Genomic DNA, 17,141 nt, shown 5'->3' with positions numbered 1-17,141 from the left:
GATAATTTTATATTTATTGAGTACTTACAACGTATCAGTTGTGTCTTTTCATACTTAATGCTAAGCAATAGAGACAACTAAATGATTTAGGTAAATTTAGCCACCATCATCCCCATTTTCATGAGAGACAAGTAAGAACTTACCCCAGCCAAGAAATGGCTGATTTAGACCACTCGGGTGGTCTGACTGTGTAATTGTGTCCTTGACCATTATGCTATATGCCCTCTTACCATTCAGGAAGTTCTAGAGGGCTAGATTTCTTCCAAAAGGGTAGGGACAGATTTTGAAGAATTGTGTAGAATCCTGAGAAACCTATTATCGAGCCACTGACATTTTGAAGCAGGGGCATAATTTGATCATGTTTATGTTTTAGAAAGAGAACATGGCAGTGGTGTGCAGAAAAGAGTTGGAGAGAGAGGAAGCTGGAGGCTGGAGACCAGTTAGAAAGTGATTACTACAGACCTACCCAGAGTTTGGAGTTTGAAAGCAGATGTAGCGGGGATAAAGAACAGAGAATAAAAATCAGTGGTAGTCATGGGGCAGAAAGAATAGTGTATTGTAAGAAGTGAAGAGAGGGGAGTCAAGTAACATTTGTAACTAGGCTGGCTCATAAAAGGTGGTAATATTTGCTGAAATAGGAAATTTAGGAGAATTTACAAGATTTTGGTGCGATAAAGATAAATTCTGTTTTAGATGTTTAGGGTGTTTAAGATTTTCCAGGTGGAAATTTCCAGTAAACAGTTGGATATACTGGACTGGCCTCAGGTGAGAGGTGCAGGCTATAGAGAGAGACTAGAGTTATCAGTGCACAGGTAGAAGTGGGCACCCAGGAGTGGCTGAGATTACTTAGGGAGAATTTGTAGAGTAAAAGGGGAGAGGTCTACGGATAGAAATTTAGAAAACAACAAACAGGAAGGAAGAGAGAAAAGGAGGAGGATACTTAAAAAACAGTCTATCCTTAGCATTTGAAGTTGATTGGAAATTTACTTTGAAAGAATACAGCAATCCAGTAATTTTCAGCCATACACTTTAATTGGATTTTTGAAAAATCTCCAAGAACACTCTGAATGCTTATGAAGGGATAGTATATAACCTTTCTCTTTTCTTTTTTGTTTTCTTTCTTTCTTTTTTTTTTTTTTAAGAATTCACTGAATTCTATGCAAAAGGATAGAATAGCTTGGTGTCTGCATTGTTTTACAGTGTGTGGGTTAAATTCTGATGAACTGGTACCCCCATCTCATCTATATCAAAAAGGCTACTGCAAACTAGGCTGTTGAGCTCCAGTCTGGCAAGCAGCTTGGGTGTCTGTAGCAGAAAGTAGCTTGGATTCAGTAGGAAGCCCAAAATTCAACCAGCCAAGTGACAGAGGACAAGTCAGATAACCTTTCTGTGTCTCATTTTCTTATCTGGAAAATGATAATCATGTACACATGCCACCTCACAAGGATGTTTGAAGTTCATATGGAATAATGAATATGAAAATATCTTGTAAAATAAAGCTTTTTATAATCCAAGGCATAATTGCTACTATATTAGCTCATTAGAACAAGAGTATAAGAAGTATATTTTTACTTATAATTAGTTTACTCTAAAATTTTTTAAAAAATAGTTGTTATAAAAGTATATAATTATAATTACATTTTGGCCATTATACATCCTTCTTTTTTTCTTAAGTTGGATCACAAAAATTAGATGCCAATATTGATTAGAGCTAACATTGATATTTTGTTCCCACGATAATTCTTCTTTCTGTCTTAGAACTATGAACAATTACTGTTTCAGACTAGAGGAAGTCTTATGTGTGTTTATACCTCACCTTGTTCCAGAAAGGATTTAATGTGACTCCGACCCAGAGTAAATAAGACCTTAGGGTTGGCATAAAAAAGAACAAAAGATGAATCAGCAAAGATCAGACAGGAAGGAACTGTCTCTATCTGAAATTAACCTAAAAGAGCTAGCAAAGGTGAAATGGGGGCCGGCCTGTGGCTCACTTGGGAGAGTTTGGTGTTGATAACACCAAGACCATGGGTTTGGATCCCTATATAGGGATGGCCGGTTAGGTCACTCGGGAGAGCGTGGTGCTGACAACACCAAGTCAAGGGTTAAAATCCCCTTACCAGTCATCTTTTTTTTTTTTTTTTTTTAAGGTGAAATGGAATTTAGGGTAAGCAATTCTAGGAGTGGAAGAAATGCAAAAGTAGAGGGTTTGCTGAAATAAGTTGGAGATGTACTTAGAATTTATAGGGATTACTATGGCTCCTGCAAAGGAGAATAAGGGAGTAGAAATTTTTTACCATCATATTGTCCTCATTTCTAATTAGTCATTGCAGGATTGAGGGAGAGCCAAAGGCCTTTCTCACTAGGACATAAGAAAGCCCGAACCTTGGCTTCCCGGGGCTATTTGCTGTAGGAGACAGGTAGCCCCACCCTCTGTAGACTGAACCTCAGATATTCCTGCAGGGTTCTGAGAGCCCTCAGAGTAGATGGGATCTTTTCTTATGCCTAAAGATTGGTTTTCAAGTATAGGAATCCAGAATCCAAGTTATCCACAAACTCCCTAATATTATTCATTACTTCATAAACTTAGTTTAGGAATGATAATTTACAAAGAACTCAGCTAAAATTGAGTTTGTTGAAAGCTACATTATTTTTGGTTATAAGGTCATACCGATTTCTGTGTTCCTAGGCTCAACAAGAAAAATCTCTTAGCCACTTTAGAAAACAGTCTGGCAGTTCCTCAAAAAGTTAAATATAGAGTTACTATGTAACCCAGCAATCCACTGTAAGAGAAATTAAAATAAAAGTTCTCACAAATACTTGTACACAAATATTTATAGCAGCATTATTTATAATGGCCCAGACATCGATGAACAGATGAATGGATAAACAAAATGGGGTATGTCCATAGTCACAGACTATTCCACATTAAAAAGGAATGCAGTCTTGATGCATGCTGAAACATGGATGAACCTTAAAAGCATTATACCAAGTGAAAGAAGACACTCACAGTAGATCGTGTATTGTATGATTCCATTTATATGAAATATTCAGCATAGGCAAATCTACAGAAACAGAAAGTAGATTAGTGGTTGCCTATGGCTGGAGTCTGGGTGACTGCTAATGGTAGGGGGTTTCTTTTGGGATGATGAATATGTTCTAAAATTATGGTGGTGGTGGCCACACAGCTCTGAATGTACTAAAAACTGTCAACTTGCATATTTTAAGTGGGTGAATTGTATGTATGTGAATTATATCTCATAAAGCTGTTAAAAAAGAAAAGCCTCCCTCAGGCACTCTCTAGTTCAGATTAGAGCTGGTTCAGCAGGTAAGGGAAGGCTGAAGCAGCACTGCTCCAAGTGTGGACTGCGGACAGCTTCCACTCCTCACACCATCTGATACCAGTCCCTGGCAGAAGGAGGGGCTGTGATAGAGTGTAAACCAGCGAATGAACTATAGAAACAGACAGGCGAATGGCGACTAGCAGAGGCTAGAGTGGGTGGTGTAGGGAGATGTTGGTCAAAGGATACAAAATTTCAGCTACATACAAGGAATAAGTTCAAGAGGTCTATTGTACAACATGGTGACTATAGTTAGTAACAATGAATCGCATACTTGAAAATCGTTAGAGGAGTAGATTTTAAGTGTTCTTGCCATCAAAAATAAGTATATGAGGTAATACATATCTTCAAGAGTTCTATTTAGCCATTCTACAATATATACATATTTCAAAACATCATATTGCACTTGATAAATATATACAATTTTTGTCAATTTAAAAAATTAATTTTAAGGGCTTTCGGTCAAGATGGTGGAATAGACGGTCCCCATCATCACTCTCTGCCACAAATCAACCAATTTACAACTGTTAAAAAGCAAACACAGCCAAGATGGGGCCACTAGAGCTCAGGCGAAGAGAAGGAAAGACCTACGGAGTTATGAAGGCAGGAGAAGCCACAATGAGAGAAAGAAAGGATTGCTCCCATCATTTCTAGCCCCAGCCTCTTCAAGACTGGATCTGATGAGCACACGGAGCAAGAGCTGGCAAAAGCCACAGCTGTGCCCTTGGGATGAAGTTGTTTGGAGGTGGCAGGGGAGAAGAGGGCCTTTGTGGCCTTCGGGCCAGCAAGACCAGTAACAGGGTTCCCAGGGACCCACACAGGAGCGAGGAGCCAGAACAACTGAGAAAAGAAGCCACTCAGAGGCCAGTGAGTCATTGCAAGGGATCAGTGCATGGCCCATCCCATAGGAAGTGTTTGGAATATGGATGGTGGGGTAGACAGCCCACCAGGGGAACATTGGGGCATAGCATGGACCGTTGATTTGCTCCCCAATCAGCACAGGACCACTCAGAGGAAACTGGTCAGGAACACAGGTCTGCAGGTGGTGCAGTTTGCTGAAAAGTCTCAGGCCCAGACCAGAGTTTCTGCACAGCCCAGGTGCGCCAGACCTCAAAAGACCTGGAAGTACATACAAGGTGAACAATTAAAGCCTGAGCTGCACAAAAAGCCTTCCCCAGGGAATCAGCAGCAGAGTAGAAATTTAGCTTAACTACAGGGCTCAAGTGCTTGCCCATAAGAAGTTCCCCCATTTTAGAAGTAAGCAAAGGACAAATTAGTTCAAGTGCAGAGTTTAAGTGGTGGGAACAGCAAATAATCCAACATAGATCTGAAAGAAAAAAAAATACCCACATACCAAAGACAAAGTTTGATATTAACTAGTAAAGGTCTCATATCACCAAGGAACACCTATAAAACCTAGAAGGACCAGAATTCCCCTGGGCTCCCAAGCCAGGGAAGGGGGAAGGCTGGGGGCCTGAGCCATGCCCCCCTGACATCTGCAACCAGCCCAGCCATGACCACTAAACCACCACATGAAGTGCCCCGGGCTCCTGAGCCAGGGTGGTGGGGGACCAAGGTCCTCAGCCACGACCCCCCAACACCCACAACCAGCCCAGTGATGAATGCCAAGCTGCCACCAGAAACACCCTGGGCTCCCGAGCTGGGGTGGTGGGAGGTGAAGGGCTTCAGCCACACCACCCTAACATCTGCAACCAGGCCAGTGATGACTGCTGAGCCACCACTGGAATCTCCCTCAGTCTCCCAAGCTGGGGCGGTAAAGAACCAAGGGCTTCAACCACACCCCCTTGATATCTGCATCCAGCCCAGCGATAATCGAGCCACTGCAGGAAGCGCCCTGGTCTCCCCTGCAGGAATGAGGGGAGTGCCACAGGCTTCCACCGTGCCCCCTCCTTCCTCCTCCCACCATATTTCTTTTCCCCTTCTCTTCTCCCTCTCCCCCTCAACTGCTCTGCAACAACATCTTAGAATGTAAAAAAATATATTAATAATAAACTTTTTTTAAAAATTAAAAAAAAAAATATATATATATATATATATATTTTTTAAAGAAGACCAGGGGGCCGAGCCCGTGGCGCACTCGGTAGAGTGCTGCGCTGGGAGCGCGGCGACACTCCCGCCGCGGGTTCGGATCCTATATAAGAATGACCAGTGCACTCACTGGCTGAGTGCCGGTCACGGGAAAAAAAAAAAAAAGAAGACCAGGAAGGGGATCTCAACCCTCGACTTGGTGGTGTCAGCACCACGCTCAACCAGTGATCTAACCAGCCATCCCTGTATAGTATCTGAACCTGTGGCCTTGGTGTTATCAGCACCGCACTCTCCCGAGTGAGCCACAGGCCGGCTCTAAAAAATAATTTTTTAAAAAGAATGGTTAGTATTTTAAAAAAAAGTATGTCAGGGGTTCTGATCCCCATTGCAGCCAACCACTCACCCAAAATAAATAAGTGGATACATTAAAATACTTAAAAAAAAAACCCAAAACAATAACAAAAAACAACTTCAGTTCCCCACACTGCTTGGCAAAGCTGGCCGCTTTTGTCCTCGTCAGCAATACTCATGTTAGAAGCAGCATGCCGACTTACGCTCTGAAGCCAGCACCTTATCTCATCCTGGACTTGCACTGTGCATGGCTCTGCCTCAGAGGTCCTCAAATCCTAAAACTTTGTTTTATAGATGAGGACACCTGGCAATGTGGGGTGATTGACCTGAGGTCAGAAAGCTGTTTAATGGCCTTAGGGCAAGAGTTCAGGCTCTCCAGTCTAGTGTCCTAACCTTTCAATATTGGCTTTCCCTCAAGTCAGGCGGAAAATTGGAGGGGGAGGCGGGGTAGAGGTAAAGAGTGTGTTCAGAGAGAGGGTTCTCCTCTCAATCTCAGATTTTTTGGGGGGTGGTTAAGAACTCAGAAAAAAAAGAAGAAAAAGACTCAGATCTAAAGAAAGCTGCTTTTGTTTCCTACTAATCTTCTTCACCTTAGCTTTTCCAGGGAAGCTAACACGGTAGGAGGGACTTAGAGCTTTCTCCCTAATGAGCTGTTTTCTGAAGGAGGCATTCAGAAAGGATTAAGGGACCTCCCTCATGGCCTGAGGGAGGAGGAGGACAGAAGGCAGGGCCAGCCAGGGCACAATTCAGCTGCCAAACTTGTGCCTTCAGGTACTCCCTTTCCCACATCCATTACCTCCCTGCTTAACACCATTGTGCCCCACCCACTCTGCCCTTTCCAAAGTGCTCCTGAAATAACCTTTCCCTCTTCCCATTACCTCCATCTGAACCACCCTGGAAGGTTGATCTCAGCCAGATATGGGTGTGAATGCATTTAATACTGGAAAATTTTCTCCTAACGTTGGCAAGTCCAGTTCAGTAATATCAACTGTTATAAGTGGTGGGTACACAAATGATTGTACAATGGCTATATTTTAAATTTTTTCAAAATAAAAGAAAAAGAATGTTTAATTAATTGAAGAGTTTTATAAATAATAATTTAATAGCTAGCTACTATTTATTGAATGTTTAATATGTGACAAGAGATCCTATAAGGTATGAGATGTTTGGGCATATTTCCCCATACACTGCAAGGAATCCAAAGGATTCGGACCCTTGCAGAACTAGATTTCCCTTCTCCTAAGTCAGTCTAGATAGGTTTTTTCATTCTTGTCATCTCAGCCTCCTCCTCTCTTGGCTCAGCTCTCACCCTGTTTCTTTGTTCTCTTAGAACAGTGGCTCTCAACCCTGGCTGAACATTAGAATCCTCTAGAAAACTTTGAAAAATACTGATCCCTAAACTCCATCCCCCAGAGATTCTGATTTTTTTGGTCTTAAGTAGAGTCCAGGTGTCTAATTTTTTTAAAACCCTCTTGGGTGAGTTTAATATGCAGATGGCCAAAAATCCCTGCAGGCTGATGAATCATCTTGCATGTGGCAGCCTCCCTGACCCAGGCGAGCCACATCCAGCCCCAAACCCAGCCCCAAACCCAGCCAGGGAATAGCATGAGATTTGCCTCTTAGAAGCCTGGACTGACTTCTGTCTGCCTGGCTGACCTGCTCTAAGCCACGAGCAAAAACTCATTGGGCCGAGCCCGTGGCGCACTCGGTAGAGTGCTGCGCTGGGAACGCGGCGACCCTCCCGCCGTGGGTTCGGATCCTATATAAGAATGACCAGTGCACTCACTGGCTGAGTGCCAGTCATGAAAAAACGACAAAAAAAAAAAAAAAAACTCATTTATTTGTGTAGCTTGTATGGCATGACTGCATGAGTATATGCCGTGGTCATCTGGAACACTAGTCTGCTAGACCACCTTGGCCTCAGAGTTGGCCAGGATATTTCATGGGGCCCTTTGTTGTGTGGTTAGTTATTTTTTAAAAATTAAGGACTGGCTGGTTAGTTCGGTTGGTTAGAGTGTGGTGTTACAACACCAAGGTCAAGGTTTCTGATCCCCATACTGGCCAGCTGCCAAAAAAAAAAAATTAGCATACTCCCAGGCATATTTGGACACAGTAATTTTATATGTCTATTAGTGACTAGGTGAAATGACTGTTCATTAAATTGCTGGTTTATTTATATGCACATACTTCTTTTCTCTGACTTCTTGTTTAATGAACTTTATTCCAAATGAATTTATATTCCAAAAACAAGGTCAACTTGGGCAGTTCACTAAGTACTGGACAGGGGATGGGTAGAATGAAAAGAAACAAATCACACTGTAGAGATCAATTAAAGAGCATAATTAGTCCTATTAAAGGATTACTCCTTTTGGGGGAGAGGGGCACATCCATACAAGAATCACAAAGTTCATTTAAATAGCATCTAATCAAATATTTGAGCACAGATCATTAAATACTTGAGAGAGGAAGACTGTGAGATGAAATGTTCTAAACTCCTGATGATTATCAGACATTACAATAAAGTAAATGTGAAATTTAAATAATTTTTAAAAAGGCATTTGTGTATCTTTTTCAGTTTTCATTTTGCTGGACAGAAAACTAAAATCCTAGATGGCCTGGTTTTGTATTGAATGTTTGGTAACCCAGCCCTGGGAGAGAGAAGGATTCTCAGTTATGGCTTCTCCTGCAGATTAGCAAATTAATCTCCTCCCAGAATAGCGAGGGAGAGTCAGACTACCTGATTAACAGGGTGAATTATAAAATCGGTTTCTAGACCAAAAAAATTTTTTTAATTACATAAACCTTTTTAATTAATTCAAAAAAAGGGTCTTCTAAACACAGGGCAAGAAAATTCTCTTTCAGATTAGGAAGAAATCAGTTTGTCTACTTTTTAGAAGCCTTTAGTTGATTAAGAAGGGTAAATTAGATGAGTCCATAGGTAAATATAAAATATGTATTTCATTCTTTTCCTATTATATATGAATAATTAGGAATTAATTATACATCATCATTTTCTTCAATGTTTTTTTGAAAACTAGCCTCTAGCAGCCGTCAAACAAATTACTGTCTTTGTTCTCTGACCATAGTTGCCATTGAACAATTTGAACAATCTTGGTTTGTAATTATTGTCAAATTATTCTATCTAACTTATATTTATGTCCAAATATCTGCTGGAAGTTTATCTATCTTTGGGATTTTCCACATTTTTGGAGAATACCTTTCTCATCCTCCCCTAGGAGTTTTCACCACCCAGCTGTGTCCTGGAAGCATGGAAAAAAATAGGAATTACTGCAATAGAATAGTTGTAGATGGTTGTGTTAGTAGCCCTAATAACTAAAAATTAACTAAAGTCTCTTGCCTAAAAAACTGCTAGTTATATCCTCAGGCCTGAAGACAGTTTTTGTAAAGCCTACCAATTCAATATGTTGCCCCAAAGTCCCTTTCTTTAAAGGGACGCAAGTTCTGTAGACCCTGCTTGTTTCCTGTGGAGGTTCATCAAGTAGCGAGAAGTTGTGTGGTGGAACCACATAGTTTTGCGCATCAGAATTTATTAATCAGATCTTCTTACTTTCAGTCCTGTGGGTCTCAGTTCAATTTGACAAGTGTTTATTGACTGTCAGAGAGGTAAGTAACATAGTAGTAGAAAGAGACTCACATGGGATAGTGAGGGAAAGGAGGCTGGGCCAGGTACTTAGGGACAGAATTGTGAAAGGCCATGAAGTCTTTGGCCATGAAAGGCCATGAAAGGAGCCAAGTATTACCTTTTGTTTCAAGGCACAATTTCTTTCTTTCTTTTTTTTTTTTTTGTGACCAGTAAAAGGATCGCAACCCTTGGCTCGGTGTGGTCCGCACCAGCCATCCCTACGTAGGATCCGAACCCGTGGCCTCGGCGCTACCAGCGCTGCACTCTCCCAAGTGAGCCACAGGGCCGGCCCTTCAAGGCACAATTTCAACAGGCAAAGTTGACAGCGAAGAGTACCTGTCAGGCAAGAGAATAGACTGCATTGGTGGCCTGGCATGAAAGAGAACAGCGATACTACATTGGTCTGAATCTGTACATATGGAGAAATAGTGAATACAGAGCTGGAAAGGTTGATCAGCATCATATTGATTATGAGGAAAACCTGGGAGTTAAGCAGTTAAGAGGTTTTTGCAGCAGTCCAGGTGAAAGATAATAAGGCCTTGTAGCAGAGACAGTGCCATTCCTTACCCACTTGGCACTTGCATACGGGCCTACCTGAGTGCTACCAACTACAAGCGCCTGCCTCTCTGACTGAGGGCCTTCCCTAGGCACTGGAGCCTGCTGGACCTGTGCTCAGGGCAGACCAGAAGTGCAGGGGAGTTAAGGTCCTCCAGGAGCAGCCTTCAACCAGTGGTTTAAGGAAATTAGTGGGTAAATAACCCAGCTCACTTGTCACTTGGGTTGGGATCATTTTAAGCCATGTTCGAACGTCTCCTAGAGTGCCCCAAGAGGATGGAGTGCCAGTTGCCCACAGCTTTAAACTGCTTGACAACATTTTCTTCATTGAATTGCTGCCTTTCCTGATTCACTTTGCTACTCCCCTGCTGGTGCTTCCTGGTCTCATCTTCCAAGTGAACCAGTCCTTTACTAGAGTGGAAAGAAGAAGTTTCCTGTGTTTCCCACAAGAGGTACTGAGGAGGAAGCAGCTACAGGACTTGGCAGTTTATCAGCTATGTGGATAAGAGAGAGGGAGAAGGAATTGTTACCTACAGCTCCTACGAGGAAAATATAGGTGCCATTTATAGAAAAATGAGAAGTTAGGAGAAGCATTGGGAGCTTTCATAAAGAGAAAAAAGGGTTTATTTGGGGGCATTTTGAGTTTGAAGTACTGGTAGAACATTACGGTGAAGCTGCCTGCTAATACTTGGAAATGTAGATCTGGAGCTCAGGATGAAAGTAAGAGAGTGGAAGTTTAGGTTTGATCATTGTATGCAGGTGGTTGATGAAGCTATGGAGGTAGGTAAGACCTCTAAGAAGTGGGTATTGACTAGAGATTGACCAGATGCCGGCCTAAGACAAAACTTTGGGGAATGAATACCCACATTTGGGGTTGTGGAAAGAATGACAGGAACTGGGTCAGAAATGGAAAGCCAGCAGCTGGAGAAGAACCAGCATGGTGCCATCATGGAAGCCAGGGAAGGAGCCAGCAGGAGGCAGGCCATGTGGGAAAGGCTGTAGATTTGCTGAGTTTCTAAGTTTGGCAACTTTTGATCCACACTAGTGGATTGTTGTGTAATGAGGCATAATCAGCTTTACATATTTCAACATTTTAAAATTGAGTGTGGTAGAAGATACTGTTCTATTTAGAGTTTACATTGAATTTGTGCCCCTCAAGTGCATTTCATCACAAAGGTTTTGTTGTTGTTGTTTAAGTATCTCAGCTTAATCACTTATTAACTGTTAAGATGTTACAGGAGTCATTTAATCTCTCCAAATTCAGTTTCCTAATTTATAAAATAGATATAATAATAGGATCTTCCTGGGCCGAGCCCGTGGCACACTCGGTAGAGTGCTGCGCTGGGAGCGCGGCGACGCTCCCGCCGCGGGTTCGGATCCTATATAGGAATGACCAGTGCACTCACTGGCTGAGTGCCGGTCACGAAAAAATGACAAAATAAATAAATAAATAAATAAATAAAAAATAATAATAGGATCTTCCTGAGGGTGTTGTGGACACAAATTTAATGATTCTATAAATGTTAGCCATTGTAAATACTGTCAGATTAACATTTGTCTTTTGGGGCTTTCCATATTTGCAGATCTCAAAAAGATGATAGTAGGCAGTAGGCAGTGTTTTAGGGATGAGTTTAATGGAGGGATCGTTGAAAATTGTAATTTTCTGTGATGACTCATTAGTGGTTGAATGGTGGGTGATACGTAACCTTCCTGGAATGATCATGGTTTATTGGAATGTTAAAATTGGGATGGTAGAGATAACTAGCTTTAGTGTTTTTATTAGAGTAGTGTTACCAGATTCCTCTCCTTGTTAGTAGATTTCAGGTTCTTTTTATCACACATACTTTATTCATATACGAATCCGCACAGGTATTCTGCAGAGAGGATTGCTCCCTCCTCCCAGACCTCAAATAAAGCATCTGTGGAGCTTTTATAGTTATAAACAGCCCTTATTGATGAAGTTCACATGAAAATCATTTGTTTTAATGCATTATGTATTGAAGCATAATCAGCTTTACATATTTTAACATTTGAAGTGTTTACTGTCGTGAAGCGCAGCTGGGGCTAAGTAGACATACTATTGTAAAAAAAAAAAAATTAATAAATCAGATTGTGTATCACTTTATTGGGAGTGAAGGTAGTGCCTGGGAGCTACACTCCTTCATTGGCAGACAGCAGTCAGGGTGGAGAAAACAGTTCCGCATTTAGAAACGAGCCACGGTTCAAGCTTTTTGCAGCACTATTGGAAAGCCTTTTTTGCTTGCTTTCTTGCTTCCTTGTTTTTTCATGAAGAATTATTTTTGCTTTTTGTGGGCATAATGATTTTTTTCTATAGAAAAATGTAATTCTGTGCTTTTTCTTCCTAAATTGACCTTTCTTGTTACGTTGGAGACACATTTGAGTATGGCACTTTGTATCTGTTTCATTGGAGGTATTTATGTTGGTCTTGCCCCACTCATGTCAAGCCTTCCTTGCATGTTCAAAGTCTGTCAGTGCTGAGCTTCTGGTCAAGATGGCAGAATAGATGGTTCCCAGTGTCACTCTCTCCCACAAATCAACCAATTTACAACTGTTAAAAAGCAATGACAACCAAGCTGGGGCCGCTAGAGCTCAGGGGAAGAGGAGGAGAGACCCAGAGTGCATGAAGGCAGGAGAAGCCACGATGCGAGAAAGGATTGTTCCCACCATTTTGAATCCTGGTCCCTTCAAGCCTGGCTCTAGTGAGCTCCCGGAGCAAGAGCTGCCAAAAGCTGCAGCTGTGCCCTTTGGATGAAGTTGCTTGGAGGCAGCAGGGGAGACAAAGGCCTTGGAGGGCCTCAGGCCAGCAGGACCACTAACAGGATTCCTGTGGACCCACAGAAGAGTGAGGAGCCACAACAACTGAGAAAAGGAGCCACTCAGAGGCCAGTGAGTCATCGCAAGGGACCAGTGCACAGCCTGTCCCATGGGAAGTGTTTGGAGTACACAAGTGGGGGCGACGGGCCCACCACGGGAACCCTGGGGCACAGCATGGACAGCTGATCTGCCCCCCAATCAGCACAGGACCACTCAGTGGAGACTGGTCAAGGAACACAGATCTGCAGCAGATGCAGTTTGCTGAAAAGTCTCAGGCCCCGACCAGAGTTTCCACACAATCTGGATGTCTCAGAACTCACAACCGAAGTCAACCATTAAAACCTGAGTTGCACAAAAAGCCCTCCCCAAGGAATCAGCAGCAAAGCAGCAATTTAGCTCAACTACTGGGCTCAAGTGCTAGTCCCCACAGGAAGTTCCCCCATTTTAGAAGTAAGCAATGTTCCAGTGCAGAGTTTAAGTGGTGGGAACAGCAAATAATCCAACACAGAACTGAAAGAAAAAAACAAAATATCCACAAATCAGAGACAAAGTTTGATATTAACTAGTAAAGGTCTCACATCACCTATAAAACGTAGAAGGACTGGAAGCCCCATGGGCTCTCAAGCCAGGGAGCAGGGAGGGATGGGGGCCTCAGCCATGCCCACCCAACACCTACAACCAGCCCAGAAACAACCACAGAGCCCTCACTGGAAGCCCCCTGGTCTCCTGAGCCGGGGCTGTAGGGGCCACCACTGGAAGCCCCCTTTGTCTCCCCTGCAGGAATGAGGGGGGTTCCATGGGCCTCAACCATGCTCCCCCCCGCCTCCTTCTCCCACTGTATTTCCTTCCCACTGCCTCTACCCCCAAACTGCTCTGCAACATCTTAAATTGTAAAAAATAATATTAATAAATAAATAAACTTATAAAAAACAAAAGTCTGTCAGTGCCAACTTGAATCGTGTTGATTTTAAATGGCATATATGTAGACTGCAAGATATGGAAACGATCAATTATTATTGCTAACAGTATGTACAAACAGATTATTTTTTCTTATTTATAACTTCTTGACCTTTTTTACATTTCTGCATTATACAAAACATTAACCTCACATTTTAATTTTTGTGTTTTACTTGTCACTGTTTCCAGACTCCAAGGACTTACTGTTGTGCTAACACTGAAGACTTGGAGACAGTTATCCACCATGTACACAGCCTGTACCCTTCTGCTCCTTTTCTGGCAGCGGGGGTTTCAATGGGAGGGTAAGGTTTTCCTTTTCTAAAATATCTGAGAGGCAAGTGATCTTACTGGTTGTCCCTTTCAGAGGGCTATAAACTAGCTACATGTACATTTTAAAATAAATGTTTATTTTTATCATATTTATCACATATGGTGGAAGGAAGGAAGGAAGAAAGGAAGAAAAGAAGGAAGGAAAAAGGAAGGAATTTAGGGAAACTTTAATATTTTCCTCGACTACCAGTCTCTGTGGTGAAAAGGATACGAGTGCCCTCTTGGGGTACTCAAGGTTCTGCGAGCCTGAAGCTTGTCTGAAATCCATGAAGTTGATTTGCATCATTCGATGGCTGCCATGTTGACTTTCTGATCCCTTGATGCACTGCTGGCCATGTCTGTAACTGAGTTCTCCTTGACCACTTGGGAAGCTGAACATGTACATGGCTTTCAACACTCCAGTCACAGAAATAATCACTTATTTACTCTCTCCAACTGCAGTGGAGAGAAATTATTTTTCCCCAGGTGGTATTTTGTTTTGTTTTGTTTGTTTTGTTGCTGAGCAAATGGATCTACCATGGAGTGCTTGCCTAGAAACTATGAAATTTTATTGTTAACCCGCTACTTCAGCTGCTATTTTAAGCATATGAATATTATAATTTGTGCTGCTTGCCATTACGTTGGGACTTATTTAGGACTTTTATTTGCCATGTTTATATTTAGGCTTATTTCTATTGGTAATTGTTTAAATATGTTTGTTCTAGTGACAGCTTAAGGAAATCCAAAATTTGTATCTGGCATTTTACTATGCTTTATATTCCTTAAACTATTGTCCAAAACTACTTTTTAAATCAGCAAACACATGAGATAGAAAATGATATTTTCTCTTAATCTTATAATTGATATATCTGTCATTTCAGTTTTCAGAATATCTTTGGAGTATATTTGCTTGAAACTGAATAGCCCTTACAAATGATAGGCTTTGAAAAATAGGCTTTAACCACGGCTCTTTAGATTCTAATAAACATAAAACTAAAAAGAAAAGAATACATTTCTTACATTAGCATGGAAGGTCTGACTTGACCTACTAAAGGAGGAAATCCGAATCAATGCAGAAAACTCAGGCAGAATCTCTGAATTGTACTTAATGGACAGAATTTACCTTCTCTTTCCTTTGCCCCTTAATGTTTTTTTGTTTGTTTGTTTTTGCTTTTTTCATAATGTGAATCTTTAAAGCACAGGAGGAGGGCTTAAATTTTTTCCCTTAGTTATATAAATTCTTGACTCTTTTAAAGGCCAGAACTTACAGAAACAGGACCAGATTCTCTATTCAGAAGCTCCTGGGAAATGCCTATTCATGTAGTTTTACAGCCTCAGTGCCTGAAGGCAGAACGCGACCCTTAGCCTTTACAGCTGGTTGAAGATTAATGTCTTGTGAATTGTTTGAAGGAAGCACCCTTTCTAGTTGCCTAGCACTGTGACATATTCCCAAGTGGGTCTACCCACTTCTTTCCTTGATTTATGGATTGACACATTTTATCTTTTGAAGATGCAACAGGCAATAGCACAGTCTGTAGAAGATCCTTATGACCAGTGCCCCATGTACTAAGATAATCTCCAAGCCTGCGATGCCTGGGGCCAAGTACAGTTAGCCCTGTGTATCTGTGGGTTCTGCATCCTTGGATTCAACCAACCTTAGATTGAAATATTAGAGAAAAATAAGAATAATGATATAGGAATAAAATTAATATAAATAAAAAACAATACATTATAACAGCTATTTACATAGCACTTTTTTACATTGTATTAGGTATTATAAGTAATCTAGAGATGATTTAAAGTATATAGAAAGATGTGTGTAAATTATATGCAAATACTACACCATTTTATATATGGGTCTTGAGCATCTGTGGACTTTGGTATCCACAGGGTGTCCTGCAACCAATCCCTCCGTGAATACTGAGGGATGACTGTCCAGGCTTTGAGCTACAACTGAGTCTAGTCAAGGAACTCACACCACTTTCAACCTAGGTCAATCCCAGTCTCCCAATGAGTTGGTAACAAGCTTTAAAAATGTATAGAAAATTCCACATACATGCATAAGTAAATGCAAGAGCATCCCCCATAAACTCATCACCCAGCTTCATAATTATCAACTCATGGATAATCTTGTTTTATCCATATCACCTCCTCCCACTGTTCCCTCCCAAATGATTATTATGAACTAAATCTCAGACATCATTTATAAATATTTCAGTTGATGTCTCCAAAAGATGGAGTTTCTCTTAAAAAAACAAACAAAATAACAAAAATCTCCATACTGTTATCATACCTAAACAAAATTAACAATAATCCCTAGGTATCATCAAACATTCAGTCAGTGTTCACATTCCCCAATTGTCCATTTGATTGTTTATTTGGTTTTACACTTTGAGTCAGGAGACAGGGAAGGCCCACACATTGGAATTAGTTTGCCTCTTAAGTCTCTTAATCTATGGGCTCTTTCTCCATCTCTCCTTTTCTTTCCTTGTAGTTTTCTTCTTTACGTGAGAAAATAGGGTTCTTTTCCTATGAAGAAAAACAACCTTGTTTGGGAGTAACATTTTGACATTATTTTGCTCCTGAGTAATAACCAAGAACTATTCCCACCTAACTTGGTTCTGTCTACTCCTAGATCTTCCTACTTCTGAGTTTCTCTTCCGACACTTCCAGTTTGTGCATTTTAACAGCCTCCCGGCAATATCTGACCTCCAGCCAAAGAGTAGGGCCATCAAAACTAGCACCCTAGAATGAACCCTTTGCAGGAGAGTAAGGCTTAGTGAACCACAGTACTGTGTACAAGTAGTAGAGTTGTTCTGAAGAGTTGTTTTCAAAAAGTAAATGCCCACTCATTAAATTTAGATTTCTGACATTGTTATTAGCTTAAACTCAATTCTTGACCCTCTTACCAAAATAGAACTAGGAAGGAATCGAGAAAATGGGTAGCACAAAAGGAAAAGAAAGAAATGTATGATAGGAGATAAGGACAAACAACAGGAAGGAGCAGAAACAAGTTACTTTGGGGGCCAGTTGCTCTGCCACAACTCAGAAAGTCTAACTCTAGACTAGGGAGCCTTTTAGAGACTTGCGATAGGGTGCAAGGA

At 41.3% G+C, this 17,141-nt stretch overlaps 1 protein-coding gene across 2 annotated transcripts in view; it reads left to right on the top strand.

Moving 5' to 3' along the window:
- Window positions 1-17,141, top strand: part of ABHD3 (abhydrolase domain containing 3, phospholipase) — a 40,751-nt gene that overhangs the window by 17,698 nt on the left and 5,912 nt on the right. The window contains exon 5 of one of the 2 annotated variants that reach the window (XM_063077121.1): window positions 13,918-14,030. The exons of the other annotated variant lie outside the window; for it this stretch is intronic. Within the exon in view, the coding sequence (XP_062933191.1) occupies window positions 13,918-14,030 (113 nt within the window). The remainder of the gene's footprint in view (window positions 1-13,917; window positions 14,031-17,141) is intronic. 2 annotated transcript variants of the gene reach the window in all.

Source organism: Cynocephalus volans, chromosome 13 (assembly GCF_027409185.1).
Source record: "Cynocephalus volans isolate mCynVol1 chromosome 13, mCynVol1.pri, whole genome shotgun sequence".
Lineage (NCBI taxonomy): Eukaryota > Metazoa > Chordata > Mammalia > Dermoptera > Cynocephalidae > Cynocephalus > Cynocephalus volans.
The sequence above is the reverse complement of the archived record's forward strand: the minus strand, read 5'-3'. Positions and strand labels throughout refer to the sequence as shown.